Source organism: Cardiocondyla obscurior, linkage group LG02, assembly GCF_019399895.1.
Source record: "Cardiocondyla obscurior isolate alpha-2009 linkage group LG02, Cobs3.1, whole genome shotgun sequence".
Lineage (NCBI taxonomy): Eukaryota > Metazoa > Arthropoda > Insecta > Hymenoptera > Formicidae > Cardiocondyla > Cardiocondyla obscurior.
The window spans coordinates 9541426-9560634 of NC_091865.1; the positions used below are offsets into that span (position 1 = coordinate 9541426).

The window sequence follows — 19209 nt, forward strand, 5'->3', positions numbered from 1 at the left end:
GATATCAATTAAGATATTTCTCGTCGGGTTTTTCTTGGTTCGTAGAGATTATTCGTGCTGAAGCGTTGACCCGATAACGCGCACTCGAGGCAAGACTCTTACGCAGTATTGCCGTAATAAATATCTCCCATGTATTAGAAATTGCGCGAAATCTCGCGCGGCGATCGGGTTTCGATGCAACAAGAGCATCGGGACGGGATCGCGATGTTAGCCCGATCCGGTGGTTCAGTCACGTAGAAGGGGGCAGCCGCTTATCTAGCAATTAGTCGGTATCGGTAATTACCGTTGAGAAGAGCAAGAGATTCTCCCTTCTCCCGCTATTTTGTAATATACGCGTACGTACGACCGAATACATTCGCGGTCTTGTACGAACACACGCTCTCGAACGTGCAACTGTCTCGATAAGCGAGCCTTTGACTATTTTCTCTAGTCTATTTCGCCTCGATCCTGCCTGCCAACGTCTTTAAAGGCTCTTAATGGCGCAAAGAGAACTTCCTCCTTGCTCGGCTACTCTACGTTGACGGACGTTACCGCAACGATTAATTGCCCCTCCCGACGTTTTTTTCGTCGCACCGCTTCTGCACGGATTTTTTTTTTTTTTAACCGACACTGATATCGCGAATTAAATCTCGGTTGTTGGAAAATAACCTTTATTCCGTATGAAGTCTGAAAACAAAATTGTAAAGAAAAAAAAAAAAGTGTCTTGTCCGCCGATGAAAACCATTTGGAGTAAATGTCGTTTGGTACTTTTCGCATAGTAGAGAATTTTTAAGATTGAGACTTTTGAACATTTGAAATCTCTAGTCGGAATGACCAAAGTCTTTCGTACAGTGAAAAGATTAAACAACATTTCCCATAAAACGCTTGAGAGAGTAAGAATTTTTTATCCGACGTAACGTGCAATCTCAGTTAACTCGCAGTTAATTCACAGTTCATTTTCAATCTCCGTTTACTCAATCAATCGCTAAATACAGTAGAGAACATTCCACTGTCGACGCCGGCAGGTATTACCGTTGCAATTACATTCGAGAGATTTTCTAGATAACAGGCAGCCTCTCATCCTTGAGAGGAGTCTAATCGCCGGCGATGCGAAAACAATGCTATGTTTAACGGCGCATTTAACCGGCAATGCGATTGCAAATCCCACTTGATAGCACTCAGTGTTAAACATCGGTCGGCAAAAACTTTTGCGAGGTGGGATTTGCATCGCGCGTGTCTTAGAAAATAATTCTCAGTACGAAAAAAAAAGAAGAAAAAAAAAAGAAAAAATCTCAGAAGCTCCTTTGGCTTTTCCGCCACGGCGGCAGTTTCGTTCTCGTCGTTCCGCGAGGAAAATCCTTTTCCACGATATTTCGATTGCGATCTCTGGTTCTTTCACCGGATACTAATCACTACCGATGGCAAATTACGTTCAGCGCGTGTTTTTCCCCGTGGTTGCTTTTGAAAACTCGAATCGCGAGACGTTTTAATGACCACCCCGCGCGAACAACCACCGCGCTCTCGCGACGCGGCTCTAATTGCCTGTAATGAAAATCCATGGGCTCGAAAAAGACGTGATTGTGAATATATATATGCGGATTTGCGTGTAACGTCTCGCGCTGAATGCCACACTCGCGTCAGTAACCCTTGCGGAAAGCAATATCAGTATATCAGCGGGAGAGAAGTTACTCTCGGCGCGGCTATTCTCGAGATTGATCTCCGAGTCTTATTAAGTAGTCTGTGTTTTTTCTTTCCTTCGTCGTTTTTTTTTTTATTCCCTTTTTACGAGAGAGGGGACTGTGGTTACGCTTATAATACGTCGCGGGTAGAAAAAAAAAAATAATAATAATAAAGTTCTCTCGTAGCGGAGAAACGTTCGCGGAAAGGATCGATGCGTGAGTATCTGGATCTGTCATTACAGCTAAAAGTGTTGTGCAATTTGCGCTCTCATGCAAATGCGGATAATTGAAATGATATTTATATAGTAGTAATACACGAAGAAATGGTAATTGAGTGAGTGTGATGGAAAACTTCAAATGACGGTCTCGCAAGCCGACGTATCGCAGAAACGTTAAAACGCAATATTGTATTTCATAATATTTGCAAAAATATGGAAATTAAATGATAATGCAATATATGGAAAGTAAATTAAACGTTACATGAGGTAACATTTATAAAGCGTCGAGCATAATTAATCCAGGAATCGATACTCAATATTGTAGGTGTTAAAATAGCCACGCGAGTATTTCTTTTTAGGAGTCTATTTAATAAATCATGAGTGGCTCGTTACATTGATCATTTTTTCTTCCGAGTCCGTCGAGCAGCTTCCTGATATTTATTTATTTTTTTCTTTTTTCACGTTACACAACATGTTTGCGTCCTCCTCGTGTTATTACCTATCGGGTTCATTGGTTCCGTTTATCTTGAATCTATTCCGTATTGTTCAAATAATATCCAGTCGCTTCTTTGAAAGATTTGTAAATTTTGACGGAGATGAGTCTGGCAAGCGTGTCACGTACAAAGTTTCCGCTTCGTTGCCGAAAAAGCTGTGGGAAAGGACCTATAACGACTTAATCAGTATTACTTAAAACGCAGTTTATCCCTGTGGCTTTCAGACGCCCTCGCCGGGGCGTCTTTTAACAATAGCTGGCGGCATGCCCTCCGTTCCCTTTTTTTTTTTTTTTTTCACGCGTCAACTAAACGTTCTCCTTTTTCGATTCCCGGCGTATTTCTCTTTTGTAAGTTTTGCCAAGGCCTTCCTTTTTTCGAGAGAAATCTGTTGCCCGATTATCGAGATGTCCCATTAATCTTTCATCGATATCGAGGCGCTCTCGTTCCGTTTCCTTTTCGCAAATCGAAGCGACACTTGACTTGGCCCAGCCGCTTAACGGCGATTAAGCATTTTTTTCGGCCTCTCAGAAGGATATTCTAATCGACGCTATTTTTAGCTCGGCCGCCGTCGGATGTGTTGTATTCTTACATTTGAATATCCCCGCAATGGTAATGCACACCGACCGACTCCATCGTTTCAATTTTTTTTTTCTTTTCCATGCGGGAATGCGATTATGAATGCGCAGGTGATCGAGCTACCTATGCATTGCGTATCTCTCAATGAAAGTGCACGGGTACGCAAATAAATTGGCGGAGGCCGACGACGGTGATTGCATATTCCCCGCGGCTACCGATGTTCGTGGTCACACAGTATCGATGTAACACGCGGTATACCACAGCACGAAAAAATAAATCTTGCTTAATGAATTTTTTTTTTTTTACGCGGCGAAAATAAATATATCCGAGGGAACTCGTTTGCAATACGTATACGTGGGAATTTCGGCATTAATATAATTTTTACGACCTTCGTAATTATGATTAATATCATTCGCTCTTCTTTCTTTCTTTCTCTGCCAACGGTTAATAACCCAGAGTTATACCTACAACTGGCGGTAGCACAATGACGTACACATTTACCCGCTTTTATTATAGAAAGTAGCCGTAGTTATGCGACAAGGAGGGGAATATTTTCGCAGCGCGAAGAGGCGAGCCTCATTTCTGAAACGACGCCGGATTATTTTCATTTGCGGCTCCGCAGACTTAATTGAGCGTTATCACGAACGCGAACTCGTGGAAGCGACAAGACAGTCCGAGTGTGCCTGAGCGTTAAATAATAACAGATTTCTGCGATTCTCCCGGGGACCGCGATCTCTCGCGAACGTGGAGCATCATTTCTGTTAACGATCCTTAACTAACGGGTTAGTTCTCCCCGCGGAAACGTGATACGCGCCATTGTCAGCGATCGAAACTCGGCGGGCGTGCATCGCCGCTGCTAATTGCCGCGCGCGTCTCGCGATCTTCCAGTCGCGCGAGAAATCGCTGATATCCGGTATCGGGCAAGCTGGGGGCGAACGCCTGTAATTAAGCAGTAATCATTCACTTATGTACGTCGTTTATTGTCGCTCATTATACACCCGGAACATCGGAGGACTGATTTGCTACCAGCCAAACCGAATGTTCTCTGATTTCTCATTCGCTGGGTTTAATCCTTCTTGATATGTCAGAAATCGCGTATAAATCTCACGTCTCATTGATTTAAACATATTTAAGGTGTTCTTCCGGAATTTATTAGCGCGGACTGGTTTTCACGTCTCTAAACCCCCCTGAGTACGTCTGCTATGCAAAATTATGTGTAGGCGACATTAAGTTAGTTACATTTCACAACTCATATCTAGTGATATTATTTATGGTCTTAATATAGATGGAATATATAATTAATGTAGAATAATTATTATTTATTACTGTGATTAAAACAGTAAAACCTGTTCAAGTTAGTTTATTAATAGCAAATAAAATTATATAAAAGTGATAAAATTAAAACAATCTTCGAGATTCAACATGTATTACTTTTTTTTTCTTTTTTTTTTACTGAAACTCTTACTACATTTTATTCTTTCTACGTAATATCATCATTTTAACAGATATTTTTATAAATATGTAGTTTTTTTTCGTAGACATTAAACGAAAATTAATTAAATGCTGTTTATTTTGTATTATGTTGATAAACTTGAGCTTTGCAAAAGACTTGTCACTTTCTATTCGTTATAATGAATTTCTAGAAATAAATATTATAAAAAGATAGACATTTGGCTGATTGCGACATACTTAGTAATATATGCTCAGAACATCTGGACGGTTATTTCCTTGACGGGAGATTAGCTGGAGCTTTTCAGAGATATACTTATAATTATTAATATTAGAAAGTATATTTGCTAGTTTCCAAAAGTAGTTTATGTTTATATAACATCAATTCATTATCATATTTAATATTATTTGAAAGCATATGCCACTAAAATGTCGAAGTTTGTCAATCCTTTTTATTGACATTAAAACTTTTATTTTACGTATGCAAATATACATATGTATGTACTTTTCTTATTTCGTTGCACTGAATGTCTGAATAATAACTTAACAGATTTCTTCTGTAATTTAAAATCTAATTTATTTGATTATGTTAACTTATTACAAAATAACAGTCACTTAATAACTGCTATAAACTGATAGTTATTTAATTTCCGAGTTATTATCGTGTATGATTTTATATCGTTTCGTGTCTCTTTCAAAATCTTCCAAACGTGTCGAAAGCGGTTGAATTGTAATCTCAATAATTTATTATCACTTGCGTAACTCGGCTCGTATCGACAATAGTTTAGATATTGAAAAAGAAAACAAAATGAACGTAATCTATTTTTACATGACTGCCTTAATGTCCGTGATATCGAGCTAGATTAAGCAAAAAAAAAAAAAATAATAAATAAATAAATAAAAAGATAAAGAGAAAAAGACTCAGCCAATTTAATTGGTAATTACACAATTAATCATGATCTTAGTTGACTCGCGACAGAAGATATTGCGTTTAAATTATAACATTATTTTTAGATGCGTTTATTATTCACGCTTATTGCTGTGTCGATATTCAGGAAGTTATGAGCTCGATTTACATTTCAAATGTAAAGCGCCTACGCGCTTGCGACGCGGGTTAGAGAGCAGGTTGCTGTTCGCATTATCTGTGTAATCGCGCGGTCCATAATATATCGTTAAAACCGAGGCGTTTTATGCGAGTACATGACAGTTTGCGAAAAACCTTCGTGAATATGGAGGTAAGCCACTGTTACAACGCATATGTAAATATTTCGGTGATTATCGTACTTTTGTTTTGCCGTCATGACGATCGTAAAAAATGGCGCGCGGAGGCGAACGGTCGAGGCCTATTTGCGTTTCCAGCGTGTAATAGTCGCGTCAACGAGCACCTTTATCGAAGATGATCGTGCAAGTAGTCCCTTAAATATCGATCTTCCGTCGTGCAGAACGCATGTGCGCGTGATAATATAATTATCCACACTTACGATCATATTATTATTATAAGTATACGCGAAAATAATATAAAAAAGAAATCTCTCTCTCTCTTTTTTTTTGTTCTATTTATACGTTTTGTGATATGGAGGTTTTAAAGTTTCTCTCGGGCAGTACAGGAAGGATTTCAGACCTTTCATCTCGATACCTCGCGATGCTGAATCTCGGGGGACCGTCGGCTCGCCGCGAAAGTCCGCACGTGCACCGCGTTCGCGCTAATAATCGCCATTAGCGAATTCGATTATGCTTTAAATAGTCGCTCTCGTAAAACCTGTCGCGGTCGCCTGCACCGAGGCGGTATACACTTTACGAGTACGACGTGCCAATCACCCCTTTTGTCGCGAGGGAAATGGGATTTCCTCGCGTCATTTCCATTCCGTTCGCAAATTACCGGTAGCGAAATCAAAGAGCCGCGGGGCCGCCAACCGCTCCGATCGATCGCGGTCCGTTAAAAATTACTAAACGACTCCACTTCGGCGACCGGAAGGCGCGATTTCGTAATTGTCGCGCGCGCGCCGAATATTTTATTAACTTATGCGCTGATTCTTAAACGAGTTTGTGACCCCACGGAATATTGCAACAGGGATACTTAACGCGGCGCGATGTCATGACTATTATATAAAGCTTAATTAATGGACATTACCTAATGGACGGAAGTAGACGTGACGAAGGTAGACTTTTATCATGTTGCGGTATTGAGTGATTAATCACTTTTGTATATAGAGACATTAGATATAAGAAATGTCTCGCGCATACACGCTTTTCCACGTACGTGATTATGCGTTATAATTAATTGCGCAATGCTATATGTATATAAGTTTATTTGTGCACAAAGTTTTCTTTTTTTTTTTTTTATACTCATGTGAGTTAGACGATGAAGAGTATTATTGCGGTTTCAAGTTAGTCTCGTCCCTTGATTCGCACTGTAAAAAATATTACTCACTGTAAAATATAAAATTGTAAATTTACTAAATTTTTTACAAGTTCAATCTTACACCTGTTGTCGTGAGTAATTTTTTTCTTTTTCTTCTACAGTACAACTATTGGCCCAATTTTCAATTAACCTCTCGTTACGAGATTAATTCTTCATCCTACGCAATCCCCAGCTCGCTATATTTACGGCCAGTTGCCAGCTTGAAATTATCCGAGGGCAAACGGAATTAAATAGATTGGTTTCGAATAATTAACAGCGTCACGGTTAATTATTTCAGATACGCGAGGAAATTACCTCGTGAAAAAGTTCGACGATCGCCACGGGTATTACGGCAGTCATGAGAAATAATAAAAGTCGGCCGATCAGTGAAATGCCGTGCTATCGCGGCATACTTCCGTTGCGATTTATGGACCTTTGACTCCCGATAAGGGAGAGCGATCTAAGATTTCGGGGCGAGAGCGATATATATTTAGCAGACTCATTAACGCTACTTTAGCTTGTGTACGTAATTTCTTTTTTTAATTTAATAGCGCGGCATTTTCATAACTGCTTTTTAACAGGCAAGAAAGAGCACTTCTGCGGAAGTCGAGGGGGCTCGTTTTCTCGGATATATTAATTCGGACTTCCCAAACGGACGCCGGCGCATCCACCTTCCCCTTATTTGCATTTTCACCTGTTTCGCGGCGCGCCGTTCATCGTTGCTTTCGTGCTGGAATCGTCGACGTCTCGTTGCACGCTTAGTGACAATTAAAAACGCATTAGTGCGGTGCACCTAGCACGCGGGAGAGGTTTTTACCGGCGGAATGCGGTATCAGAGACCAAGAGAGAAAGAGAGAGACCGAAGGTGAGACGCAGAGAAAAAGGGAAGAGAGAAAGAGACGGGGTCCAGGATGGAGCACGGCAGACCCGCCGGGGAAAGAGGAGGCGATATAATTTGATACGTTTACCATTTGGTCTTATTTTTGAGTAATTTCGAGTCGCTCTGGGCGTCTCAGCTGCGAAAGCCGCAGCACAAGCTTCCCGTAATTACAGGCCGTCCAACTCGCCTCTTCGTTCCTCCGCGCTGTGTCGTCTTCGTTGTTGTCGTGGTTTCCTCCTCTTCCTCCTCCTCCACTTCGTCTTCTTATTTTTCTTCTTCTTCTTCTTCCTTCTCCTCCGCTTCCTCACGGCACGGCAATGGACGAGTTAAGCGTGTCGCTTCGAGCGATGTCTAGAAGTTCCTAGGGCACCGCTAACGACGAAGCGCTCATTCGCGATCGCGGGCCACGGGACCGATAAAGATCGTAGATCAATCGCGCATTTTTCCGTAGATCGCATTTGGATAAAAGATCCTTCCGACAATTACGACCCTTTATTTTTACGCTCGTTTAAGGATTTAAAAATAAAATTATTATTATTAAAAATTGAATCGCATGCGAAATGTGCAATTGAAATAATTAAAATGCGATAACAATCGTTCCGGACGTTCGATTAATAATTTCTTGTACAACAGAGATTTTTCAATAATTTCTGCGTCCCGTCGATCGTGCGGCAAAAGCACCGGGTGATTATTCATCACGTTTGCGCAGCGTTTACGTACTTTCCTCGCGTTAAATGTGACAATTCTGTATACCTGTTCTGCTGTCTGATTAATTATTGGCGAAACGCGATTGTTGCCTCACCGTTGCGGACCATAGTCGCGGTATGCAACATATGTCGCGCATTCAAAATCGCGGCCACGCCACAGTAAGAGTCATCGCATTACTATTCATTACCCACATAAATAGCGATCACTTCACGCACGAGCGCCCTGCTAATGATCCTTTATTCCGTCGCTGTAATTAGCACCGACCGTGTACTCGGAGAGAACCGCCCGCTCGTGTAACCCGACGATAATTTACATGTATCTGGATTTACCCTCTGTTGTGCAAGGCAGTGGAAAAAACAACACTATTTATCGCAAATGTTAGATTTGATAGATATTCCAGTCGTAATTAATTTTTAATAAAAAGATTAATTTTTTTTTTCATTGACACATGAAATCAGTGTTTTATAGCTACACGCCGTAAACGATAAAACATTAATAGTAATATACATAAAAGTTACTATTGATTGGGTTTTTTAAATATAATTATTATAAGAATTAACTTCATAGAAACGTCAGAATTATTATATAAATTATCGACGACTAATTACTTTATAAATATATATATAAAAAGTGAAGCATTTGTGACGCTGCGTTTCTTCAAGTACGTTTGTCGGGATTTACATGGATTATGTGAATTACGTCGGATTAGATAGAAGTAAGTAACGTTATCGCCACCTTGAAATAGTGCTGATTAACGCGTCTATTCGCACGCAAGGCGCTTTGATCCCATCAAGAGTCAACCTTCGCCGCGCGATTCGCAAGAATGCGCCCGCATGTGAAATCGCGCGTTCTATTTAAGCAAGCAACACGCTCATGTGTACGAGATGCGTTCGTTAAAACATACGTCTCGCGAGTATTCTGCAAGAACGTGATTCCGCGTGACGACAAGAAATTAGCGTCGCTGAACAAAACAGAAACCCCTTGGTTATACGCTCGACGTTATTTTTCCTTTCGATCTCGATAAATAAAACGAACGATTCAAAAGTGGATCACCTCTCGATCACCTTCTCGCCCGAATTTTGTTACGTTAAAAAAAAAAAAATAATAAAAAAAAAAACGACTTCTAATGCTGTTGTGACGGAAGGTCGCGTGAGAAATAGGCTTGCGAAGTGTTACGAAGATTGTACGACGGGTTCTTTCACGGCGCTGAAGGGACTTACGTTGTTGGCGAATTAATCGGATGGTTTCTATCCGGATACCAAAGATACTCATTCATTATTCGATGCGCCCGAGTACTCGTATCGACAGCATTAAACCCAGTGATTCATCGGTCGATGGCAATACTACCGATCAATGCGTTTAACCTACTTCTCGATTACTTTGTGAGCTCTAATGCCGCAATTGAGAATTCGCCGACCGACAAAAAATATGGGAAACGTGCAGATGGCTAGAGGATATAGCAGTCCCCAGCGCTATCCAGCTATTAACTTGTCAGTTTCAGCCGCGAAGATCCTAACGGATAAATTTTTCGCAATGCAAATGATACGATTCACCGTTGCGGCCGGTCGCGTGTACGTTAGACCGGTTACTAGCTGTAACCTACTGCGCGTGACTTATTTAGATCACTTTGCACGCTGGCGCTGTAATTTAGAAACCGCAATGAATAATAACACGGAAGGCGCATGCAAATGCTAATTGATGTCGGAGATCGTCACGGGGAAGGACGGTGGGAAGTTAAAAATTTTCTTATATTCGTTTCGGGAGTTGTACGAGCGCCTTTCGCCCGTTTCTCTCATCCTCGAACCGTGAATCTTCACACACCGCCGTATAAAATTTTTCGCTACGCAACGACTCAATCAATGCGCTTAAATCTGTACGACCTTCGGTTCGATCTTTCGTCGAGGTTCGACGAACTTTCCGGCGCGGCTCAATTTCCGTATCCACGCGATATTTGTTCTACGATTTCAGAGACTGATTGCTGGGAATCGGATTAACACTTCGTACAACACACAGTCGCGAGGTATAGTCACGCGCGTTGGAGGGAAACTGCGCGGGCGAACGTGGCGATTTATCGTCTCGAGCTTTGCGCTTAAAAAAAAAAACCAAAAAAAAAAACATCTTGGATGACTTCCGGCAGACGTGGCTATCGGCCGATCGACATGGCACTTTCGTGGCAGAATACTCAATTACCTAGCCCCGAGTTCCCGACTCTGCGCACCTTCTCTCGGTCTTTGCGAATAGGTGTTTCTTGTTCTTCCGCCAGCACGTAGGGTCCTGCGGTACGTGAACGAATTCGTGGCTTGCGTGACGATTATTTATTTCCAAGGCGAGGGGGCTCTATGAGACCCACGGGATACCAGCCGGATGACGTCGCGGCGTTCAACAATTAATTAATCGTTAATAAATCGCGCGGTCTCTGTTCCTCCGTTCGCTCATGCCAGCCGACTGAACCGTCTGAAACTTTATGCGGGCAGGTTCCTCGTGTAATTAAATTACCATTTTAATTTGTCGGCGGTGAATTACGCCTTCTTACCAACGTCGATTCGTATCGCTGATTCATTATTTAGATTCAACATTTACCTTCCTTCTTAATGATATCTCATCAACTACGTGGTAATCTCTCCTTCATTTCATTTTTTTTTTTTTTTTTTACTACACTGTGGTCTTTTAAACTTCAACGAAAACAGTATCAAGATAATAACGCAGTCTCGTTAAAATAAGCTCAGATTAGATCTAAATGACTCGAAATATAATTTAAAATTTCCTAAAACTTTCTGAAATTTTAAGTTTTGTTGAAATTGTTTGTTTCAGGTCCTGACATACCCGGCTTCTTACTTCAACCCTTCAGGAAACCGAAGAGGATAAGGACAGCCTTTAGTCCGAGCCAACTGCTCAAGCTGGAACACGCTTTCGAGAAAAATCATTACGTCGTCGGCGCGGAGAGAAAACAGTTGGCGCAAGCGTTATCGTTGACTGAAACTCAGGTAAGTACAGAAAAGCTCGAACCACGAATGTCCCGCGTTGAATCTCCTCGTACGAAAACAGATGAAATTAAACGATCTTACACGTACCAAGCTCTTCGATCTAACACCGAAGTTCGTAATTATGATATGGTACTTCTGGCCGAACCAATTATAGATATTAATTATCATTGTTTACCGTTCGCATGTTGCGGACAGTGCGATATCCCAGGTGATATTGCGAATAATAATATATTGTTAACGTCGTTAAATGTTTAATAAGGTTTAGAGTTGAGATTAATACCATTCAACCGCTTGATTAAAAATGATAATTAGATTAAGATTATCTGATGTACGAAGCGTTTTCTAGTCGCCGTGTAGTGGTGCGTGATGTAAATGGTATACAGAATTAATAAAGCAATGTCAGTGGCGACTTGACATTAGCATTCTCGTGACGCGTTAAGCAAGATTGATATTTCTTACAAGGATCGCGCCGTGAGAAGAATCGCTCGGAGATGCATTCGCGTGACGCGGCGATCCTTATTGTTTTCACCGCCGGTTTCGCAGTCAGTAATAATCGTCTCATTTGCACTTTGCTCGCGCGTGTTATACTCTTGATTCATAAAAAAGATATTACCATCGTAATATAATACTCCCGACACTTTACAAACGAGACACGAAAAAAAGGGAAAGAAAAAAAAAAGACAAAAAGATATTTATATCCTTTCTTATATTAATTAATTTTCTTTATTAAAATCTTTATGCTAATATTAACAAGAAAGGCATTAACTAATTCAAAAATTTTTTATAGTTCGACTATTTTTCGTATAAAAATCCACATCTCAAGATAGTTTCAGAAATCTGCCATTATTATTTGAATAATTATCTTTATAAAGTTAATCTTTTCTCGTACATAAGCTGTTTTAGATTAAATATTACAAAATAAGATGTAGATGCAAGACAACTCAATAGAATTTTGCATAGTTGATGAAGCATATCCTATGAGGTATTAAGTCATTAAAGACAGTGTCGTTTTCTGATAAAGTAATGAGCAGTTCCCGCGATTCGTACATTTATTTAGTTCGCATTTATCTAATCTATTTACGATCATTTAAAGCACTTTTCTAATAAAAACTTCCTTTTTTTCCGGAATGTTTGCGTGTTAATGATGATAACGAGAAAGATTTTTTTTTTTTTTAATCACGTTTATCTTGCGTTAAAACATTTTACGTGCATATGATACGACGTTTATTGTTTGGGAAATTATGATTATTTCAACGAGATGAAGTAAACGAAAAGATCGCCGATCATATTGATGTTCTTGTCCGCAAGGTTTACGCGTAAAAACTCCATTATCCATTAACGTATATGTCAGCTATCATATTTCAACATTAATGCAACGGTAGTAGTATAATACGCGGCAATCACATAATACTAGACGCAATAGATTAATGCAATCTGTCGGTGATATTTATTAGCGGTATTGATATTTATTATCATCGCGGACGCAAAGATTACATTAATCTCTCGTTAGCGTCGCTTGTAAAAAGTCCTCCGTTCTCCATTCTCGTCATTATCGCTAATCTGCATACGGCAATTAGAATCGGAAAATCGTGTCGTGCAGAGTTTGGACGCGGCGGGACAGTGGAGCTGACTCAAGATTTCCGGTTGGCTAGAACTCGCGTGTCAAATGGGGACCGCTTCAGCATTTATAACCTACCTTTAGCCCAGGCTATCAAGCGGAGGTCTACGATTGAGGGTAACAATGGCTATGTACCCGCGCGAAACGTTAATGGCGCGGATTGAGCGGGGAGGAAGAGAGGGAGGGAGGTCGGAGGGCGCGAGGGAGAAAGAAATCCGATGGGGTCGCATAACGAGGGGGATTGATATGCTAATCCGCGAGCGAGGGGTGGTCGTGTTTTTTTTTTTTTTTTTTTTTTGGTGGTGCCCGATATACTGTTACGCGTACGTGTTGACGCACACACGGGGAGAGCAACGTTGAAATCTGGTATGGCGCGCGCTCCAGATGTGTTCTACGTGCGTATATCACGCGCCGCGTTACGTATTCCATGGGCGTAACGCACGCCAAAAAAGGACAAGATGGTAAGGGACGGCCGACAATATCGGGAATTAAAGCCGAGAGACAGAGACGGAGAAAAAGAGAAAACGGGGGAAACCTTCGTGCGTGCGGACTCCATCTTGAACCACCGTCGCTGGGATGCTCCGAAGGCACGGTTTCTGCCTCGGTGTTCTCCACGTAGTTTTCCCGCGCGTCGTCCGTTTATTCCTTTTCTCCTTTCGAGATGCGTCGCGACTATCTCGCGTAGAAAATATATAGCCGCACAGCCGGCATTTCTTTTCTTGCGCGATACTCTCGCACCCTTTGTTAGTGCTGAGAATTTCAAGTAACAAGCCAGGAGCTTAGACTTTCAGTAAAATTTTCTAAAGTCCGTTCTTGTTTTTTTTTTTTTTTTTTTTTTCTTAATTTGCTGCATTAAGAATCGTATCATTCTTCACCGTATTATATCACATATATAAAATATATATTCTGCACACAAATTGTATGTTTACCTATTCCTCGCTAATCAACGAGTGTTGCATATCAGTAATTTTTATCATTTACACTGCTTTTAAATAATCCATTAAAATATAAATTATCTAACAAAATATCACATCTTTACCATAGTTAGGATCAATGTTATTCAAATATTCGAAGCAAGTACAATGTGTAGAGAAGGTGTATAGATAAATGACACAGCCGCTGTCGTATCGTAAAGAAAAAACTCATAGCCACTTGGTAATGCAAATCGTTTTTTGCACCGTGTACAAGATAAGCCGAACTACATAGAAAATTTATTCAACCCCTACTTTGTTTCTTTAAAAAAAAAAAAAAAAAAAAAAAAGAGAAAGGAAAAATAATAATTATAATTATACGATCGCTCATGAAAATCAATGAGAATCAGTAATCACTTAAAATTCTTCGGCCGCATCTCTAAACGTCGGTCCGCGAGAAAACGGTGCACGGTTAATAAATAACAAACGCCGTCGATGCCGTCGACTTCGTCGCTAAATATCGTTCCGCGTGAGAGGTTACGATCGCGAGAATAAGCGGTTGCGGCATTTCTTTCTGTCGGCGGGCCGCTTACTCCGCTGTTGGGCGTCACGTTAACAAGGTGCGTGAGCGTCGGCCGATGGAATTCCACGCTTCTAGGCAAAGCTCGCGCGCCTCCGGTTCGACAATCTCTCGCTTCGCCGCTACATATTTCTCGTCTCTTCTCCGATCAGCCCGAAGGGAGAGAGAGATTTGCTCGCGGACGTCGTCGCGGAACGCGTCAGACCCGGGGGGGACCCCGTTAACTGTACTTTATTACGCATTGCCCTCGTAGATCGCGCCGTTCCGCGCGACGGCGGCGCGTCGTTAATAAGCCGCGAATATCCACGCGGAATTCCGTGGAAGTCCCTCTTCGCGTGACTCCAGGACCTCGCGGATTACCCGTTCCGAGTAAGTTTTCGCGCGCGGCGCGTGTTAAGCTGCCTGGAACATCGTACGAGACGAAGGCCGAGGCGTTTAAAAGACCGTAAACGTGAACCATCTCGCGGTTTGACTCTCGTCTACGATCTCGCGAAAATTGAAAACGTTCCAAGGAGCGAGTACTACTCGTAATTTAATCTTGAATATATGACGCCTCGACTCCTTTTCGTTAATTATATCGAGAGAATCAACTGCGGAGTTTTAATATGTCCTTCGACGCTAAATATGCGCGCTGCCTTAGATTACTCGAGTCCAGTGGACACACCGTCGCACGAGAGCGAGGCTGCAAAACGCCCGGCATGATCGCGATTCGGCGACTAATGTATTCGCCGGGTAATTGCCGGGATAATCGCACGCAATTAGGGCTCTAATGAGGGCCAGCGGGTCGCGTGTAACGCGCGTTCGCCTTATGAATCTTAACAAGCGCGAGAACAACCAGCTTGCCCGTGCACGTGTACCCGCGCGCTTATACGTACATATAGCTGGCGCTCCCCGATGACCTGCGCGCGTGCGTTTGTGTACGCGTGCACGCACGAAAGCCGAAGGATATAATGTAACTGCTAATTACGCGCCTCTCGCGACGCTGATTGGCTTCCGCGGAGAAGGACACGCTGGAGGGATACCGCTGATGGTGTATCATCTCGATTTGCATAACTGCCAGTCGCTCAGGGGATTTTATTTAGAATGGGTCGATCAATAGAGGTCCGAATTAAACGTCCGAGGAAAAAAAGTCAACGATTTATTAACGTGTAAAAAAAAAGTATGTATGTCATTGTATAAGACGGACCTCTATCGATTGATTCATTCCAGATAAGTAAGCCAAGTTCTGTCATTTTTTTTTTTTTTATCTATCCGTCTCTCTCCTTTAGCGAGCTGCACATTTTTCTCGCGAGAATTAAAACGTCGATTTTATTTAACAAACGCAATTATTGCGGCACACTCGAGAATTCTTGCTATTGGGCTGGCTTTCCCCGTATTTGCAATAACGTCCGTGCGTGACGTTAATTATCGTCCGCGGGAATTTATTAGGGAAAGCACGTCGTATTTTTCGCGGGGACCCCGTCGATGGTTCGTTATTAATTTATCGTCGATTATGGCGACGCCGTTATTATGGCGACGCTGGCGTTAATCACGCTGGCGTGGCCTATCGTCGGGATCGGCTCTTCGCGGATTTATCATCCCTCCCGATGAAACGGTGATTAATTATCACGATTGCCCCATTGGTATGCGAACGGCGAAAAGAAACCTGGACGCCATTTGAGACTCATCCGTATCATTAATCTCGCCATTAGCTCAACGATTTTTCCCGACGATTGTCTTTGTCGCGCGGTTCTTTTTTTTTTCTCCGCGAAAACGTTCATCAAAGTTCGACGGCGTCCCTTAATCACGTTGGTGATTTTCATCTTTCAATGTTTTACCCTGTCTCTCGCAACGGCTGATCTTGCGAAGTCACCGTTACGTTATTCGGTTTTAAGGTGCCCCGAAAGAAGTTTCGAAAGACACGGGCTTAAATAATACGAGACGTCGCTGCGGAAAAAATCGCAATCGGCGCATTTGCCTGGCTTATATTTTCTTTCTTGCACGTTTCTCGCGCTTAATGAGTGGCTGCATTAGAGTATCTGGCCGCGCTCAAGAACCGTATGTACACGGACGATTGCGCTATCGCGGAAAATTGACGCCAATCAACCCATCGGCCTCCCGCCGTTTCGGCTAACGATCGCTCATACTCGCGCAACTAACTGGCGTATTATATTAATTACACCGAGCCTCCCCCTCCCGCGCGAAAAAGCACGATTCAACGACGCTTTATTGTCAATCATAATTGAACGACATCCATAATCCAAATTAATTATCTTCGGGAACGATCGGCGGGACGTTCGATGATTAATGACGAATAAATCGAGGAGTTCATCTACGACAATCAATAGCGAGGTATAGATTAATAGCGATATCGCCCTCCCGTTATCGTCCCATCGTCTCTGCGTTACATCCCAATGTTTTCTCAAGTAATTTATATTTAACGAAAGTTTACCTTGCTCGTCGGCAACACTCATCGAGAGTATCGCGCACACCTCGTTATTTTCGACGAGCATTGTTTGGATGGGAAATCCACGTGCGCGCTTGAACCGCCGATAAATAAACGCTAACGCGCACATCGCGAAACACCGGCGTATTTTTTTTTCTTTTTTTTTCTTTTTTTTTCTTTTTTTTCTTGTTTGTTGTGGGAGTGCGTAAGTGTCCTCCTAGAAAGGATCTAACGGCATAACTACACCGTCGTTATCCGCAGAACGTGCACGCGGAGGGTGTCATTAACGATGATAATTAACAACGCATCGGACACGCGGCGTGGAAAGAAGGTCAACTATAAATCAGACCGTGTCGCGGCGCGGTCGTTCGTCGTTTACAAAATAATCGTCGCGGCCGGCCTGCCGTGTAGTCGAGTCTGTAAATCATGCCTTTAATTGCTTCTTATCGGCGTCTGGTGGCGACGGAGACGTACCTTCTCAAAAAAAAACCGTCGGGTAACAATGATCGGGCGCGTAGGTCCTCGAGCTCGTAGACCCGGTGAGTAGTTTCGCGGTTGTTAATGAATTGACAGCCACACAAGAGTGCGAAACGCGTTTCCTCTTCCTTATCACGGAAAGGTTTCGAAGGATACACTTATACTTGCGTCGTAAAACGGTAAGTTACGCGCGTTCTTCGATGAAGTTTCAAGTCACGTTATTCAGCGGATCTGTAAATTTATGCAAATCGCGAATGATTTCCGAGACAAAGTAGAGCCGTTCTACCATTCTGATTTAGTTTCACCAAATTTCTTCAACGCGGAATCTAAACGCGCAGTGGAGATAACGGAGGTATTTTTTTAATTTTTGATACGAACATTCGTCGTCGTCGAACAAGCTGCATTTTTGACAACGTGGAAAGAGAAGAAGGGCAGACGAGGATAAAGTAGAGTGGAACGAGCATCGTCGCTATCCTGATTCTTCTAACAGATCTGCCGGAGAAATTAAACGGCGCCGTATATTTCCGCGACGCAAATGCTCAGTGATACTCGGCCGCGACGTTATTAGCATGCCGCGCTGTATACTGCCGGAGTAATTTGCATCCACGTCCGTGTTGGTGGGCGCGATTGCTACGTGTCCCGTTAACAATCCTCTTAGCGCAAACCATATAACGCGCGATAACGCAAATGAAGCGTGCAAAAAGCGCAATTTAACGTCCGTTTCTTTTTTTTTCTCTCTCGTCTTCTTTCATCCCCAATATCAACTCGCGCGATTACCAAACGGCGCGATAAAGAAACGGCTCGCGCCCGTCCATCCTTTTACTTTGTCGAGAGTGTAACTTTCAGTCGCGCGCGTTTGCGGATTCATAAATATGCCTTTAGTACGAATTTATAGCTCGGCCGGTCTTATCTCGGAGCGATCTGGAAATTGTTATTATCAATCTTACACCGACAGCAAATGAGAGTCCTCGTTGAGGCACGCGCAAAATTGCAAGTAGTTTTACCGCGGAGGAACGAAATAAAGAAAAAAATATAAAAAATAAAATAAAAATAATCATCCGACTAATGAAGAATTGCAGTTTCCGCTAGGGATTCCGAGAAAGCGCCTAATAAGCGGCGGCGAAACTAACGCTAGTCGGTTATATTCGCAGATACGGCCGTGTACGCAATAAATTTCTTATCGCGGGGCGAGAATTAATTGCGCCGCGAGCGGGCAGCGATCACAATAATAATTTACGATGCGCGATCTAACGCGGCGATTTGGAGCGGGCTCATTCGGCCGCAAATTGAGATTCGTGTCTAATTGCAAGGCCATTTGGCGCTGATGTATTTGCGTATGCGTAACTCCTTCGCGGTATAAAACGCCAGGAAGAAGAAGGGCCGTGGCACGCCAGATATATCGAATGACGGCGCGCGCTTTATTGTTAGTCCGACGACGGCACGCCTCATTATGCATAGAGAATCCGTACGCGGCCTGCATAATATGCAAAACTTCCTCCATTACCGTCCGCGACGAGCGTAATACGCTGATCAGCGAGCAGGCCGTTCACTTGGAATATACCGGCGTGTTATTATATATCGTTTTACTCTCAGTCCGTTTCGCAATCGTTGTGTCCGTCTCGAAGAGGATTTTGAGAAGCTTAACGGTACGCGAGCGATTTGTCAGTATTAAGGGCTGAACGCGGAACTAGAACGTTCCCAAACACTCGGCTCGCTATCAAATCGCATTCACCTTACGGAAAAGTGATATCAAACTGCGGTTATAAAGTGAGAGGAAAGGATTTTTTTTTTTTATCCAAAGAGATCTTGTCGAAGTGCGACGAACGTCGA

The 19209-nt window shown here is 42.5% G+C and overlaps 1 protein-coding gene across 2 annotated transcripts in view; it reads left to right on the forward strand.

The window, feature by feature from the left end:
* Positions 1–19209, forward strand: part of LOC139109593 (homeotic protein empty spiracles) — a 52199-nt gene that overhangs the window by 23827 nt on the left and 9163 nt on the right. Inside the window, exon 5 of one of the 2 annotated variants that reach the window (XR_011546857.1) lies at positions 11196–11333. Coding sequence is in view for 1 of the 2 variants with exons in the window: in XM_070668781.1 (XP_070524882.1) it covers positions 11196–11368 (173 nt within the window). In the remaining variant the exon portion in view is untranslated. Of the gene's footprint in view, positions 1–11195; positions 11369–19209 lie in introns of those variants that run through there. The other variant, XM_070668781.1, reaches the window with a different exon arrangement.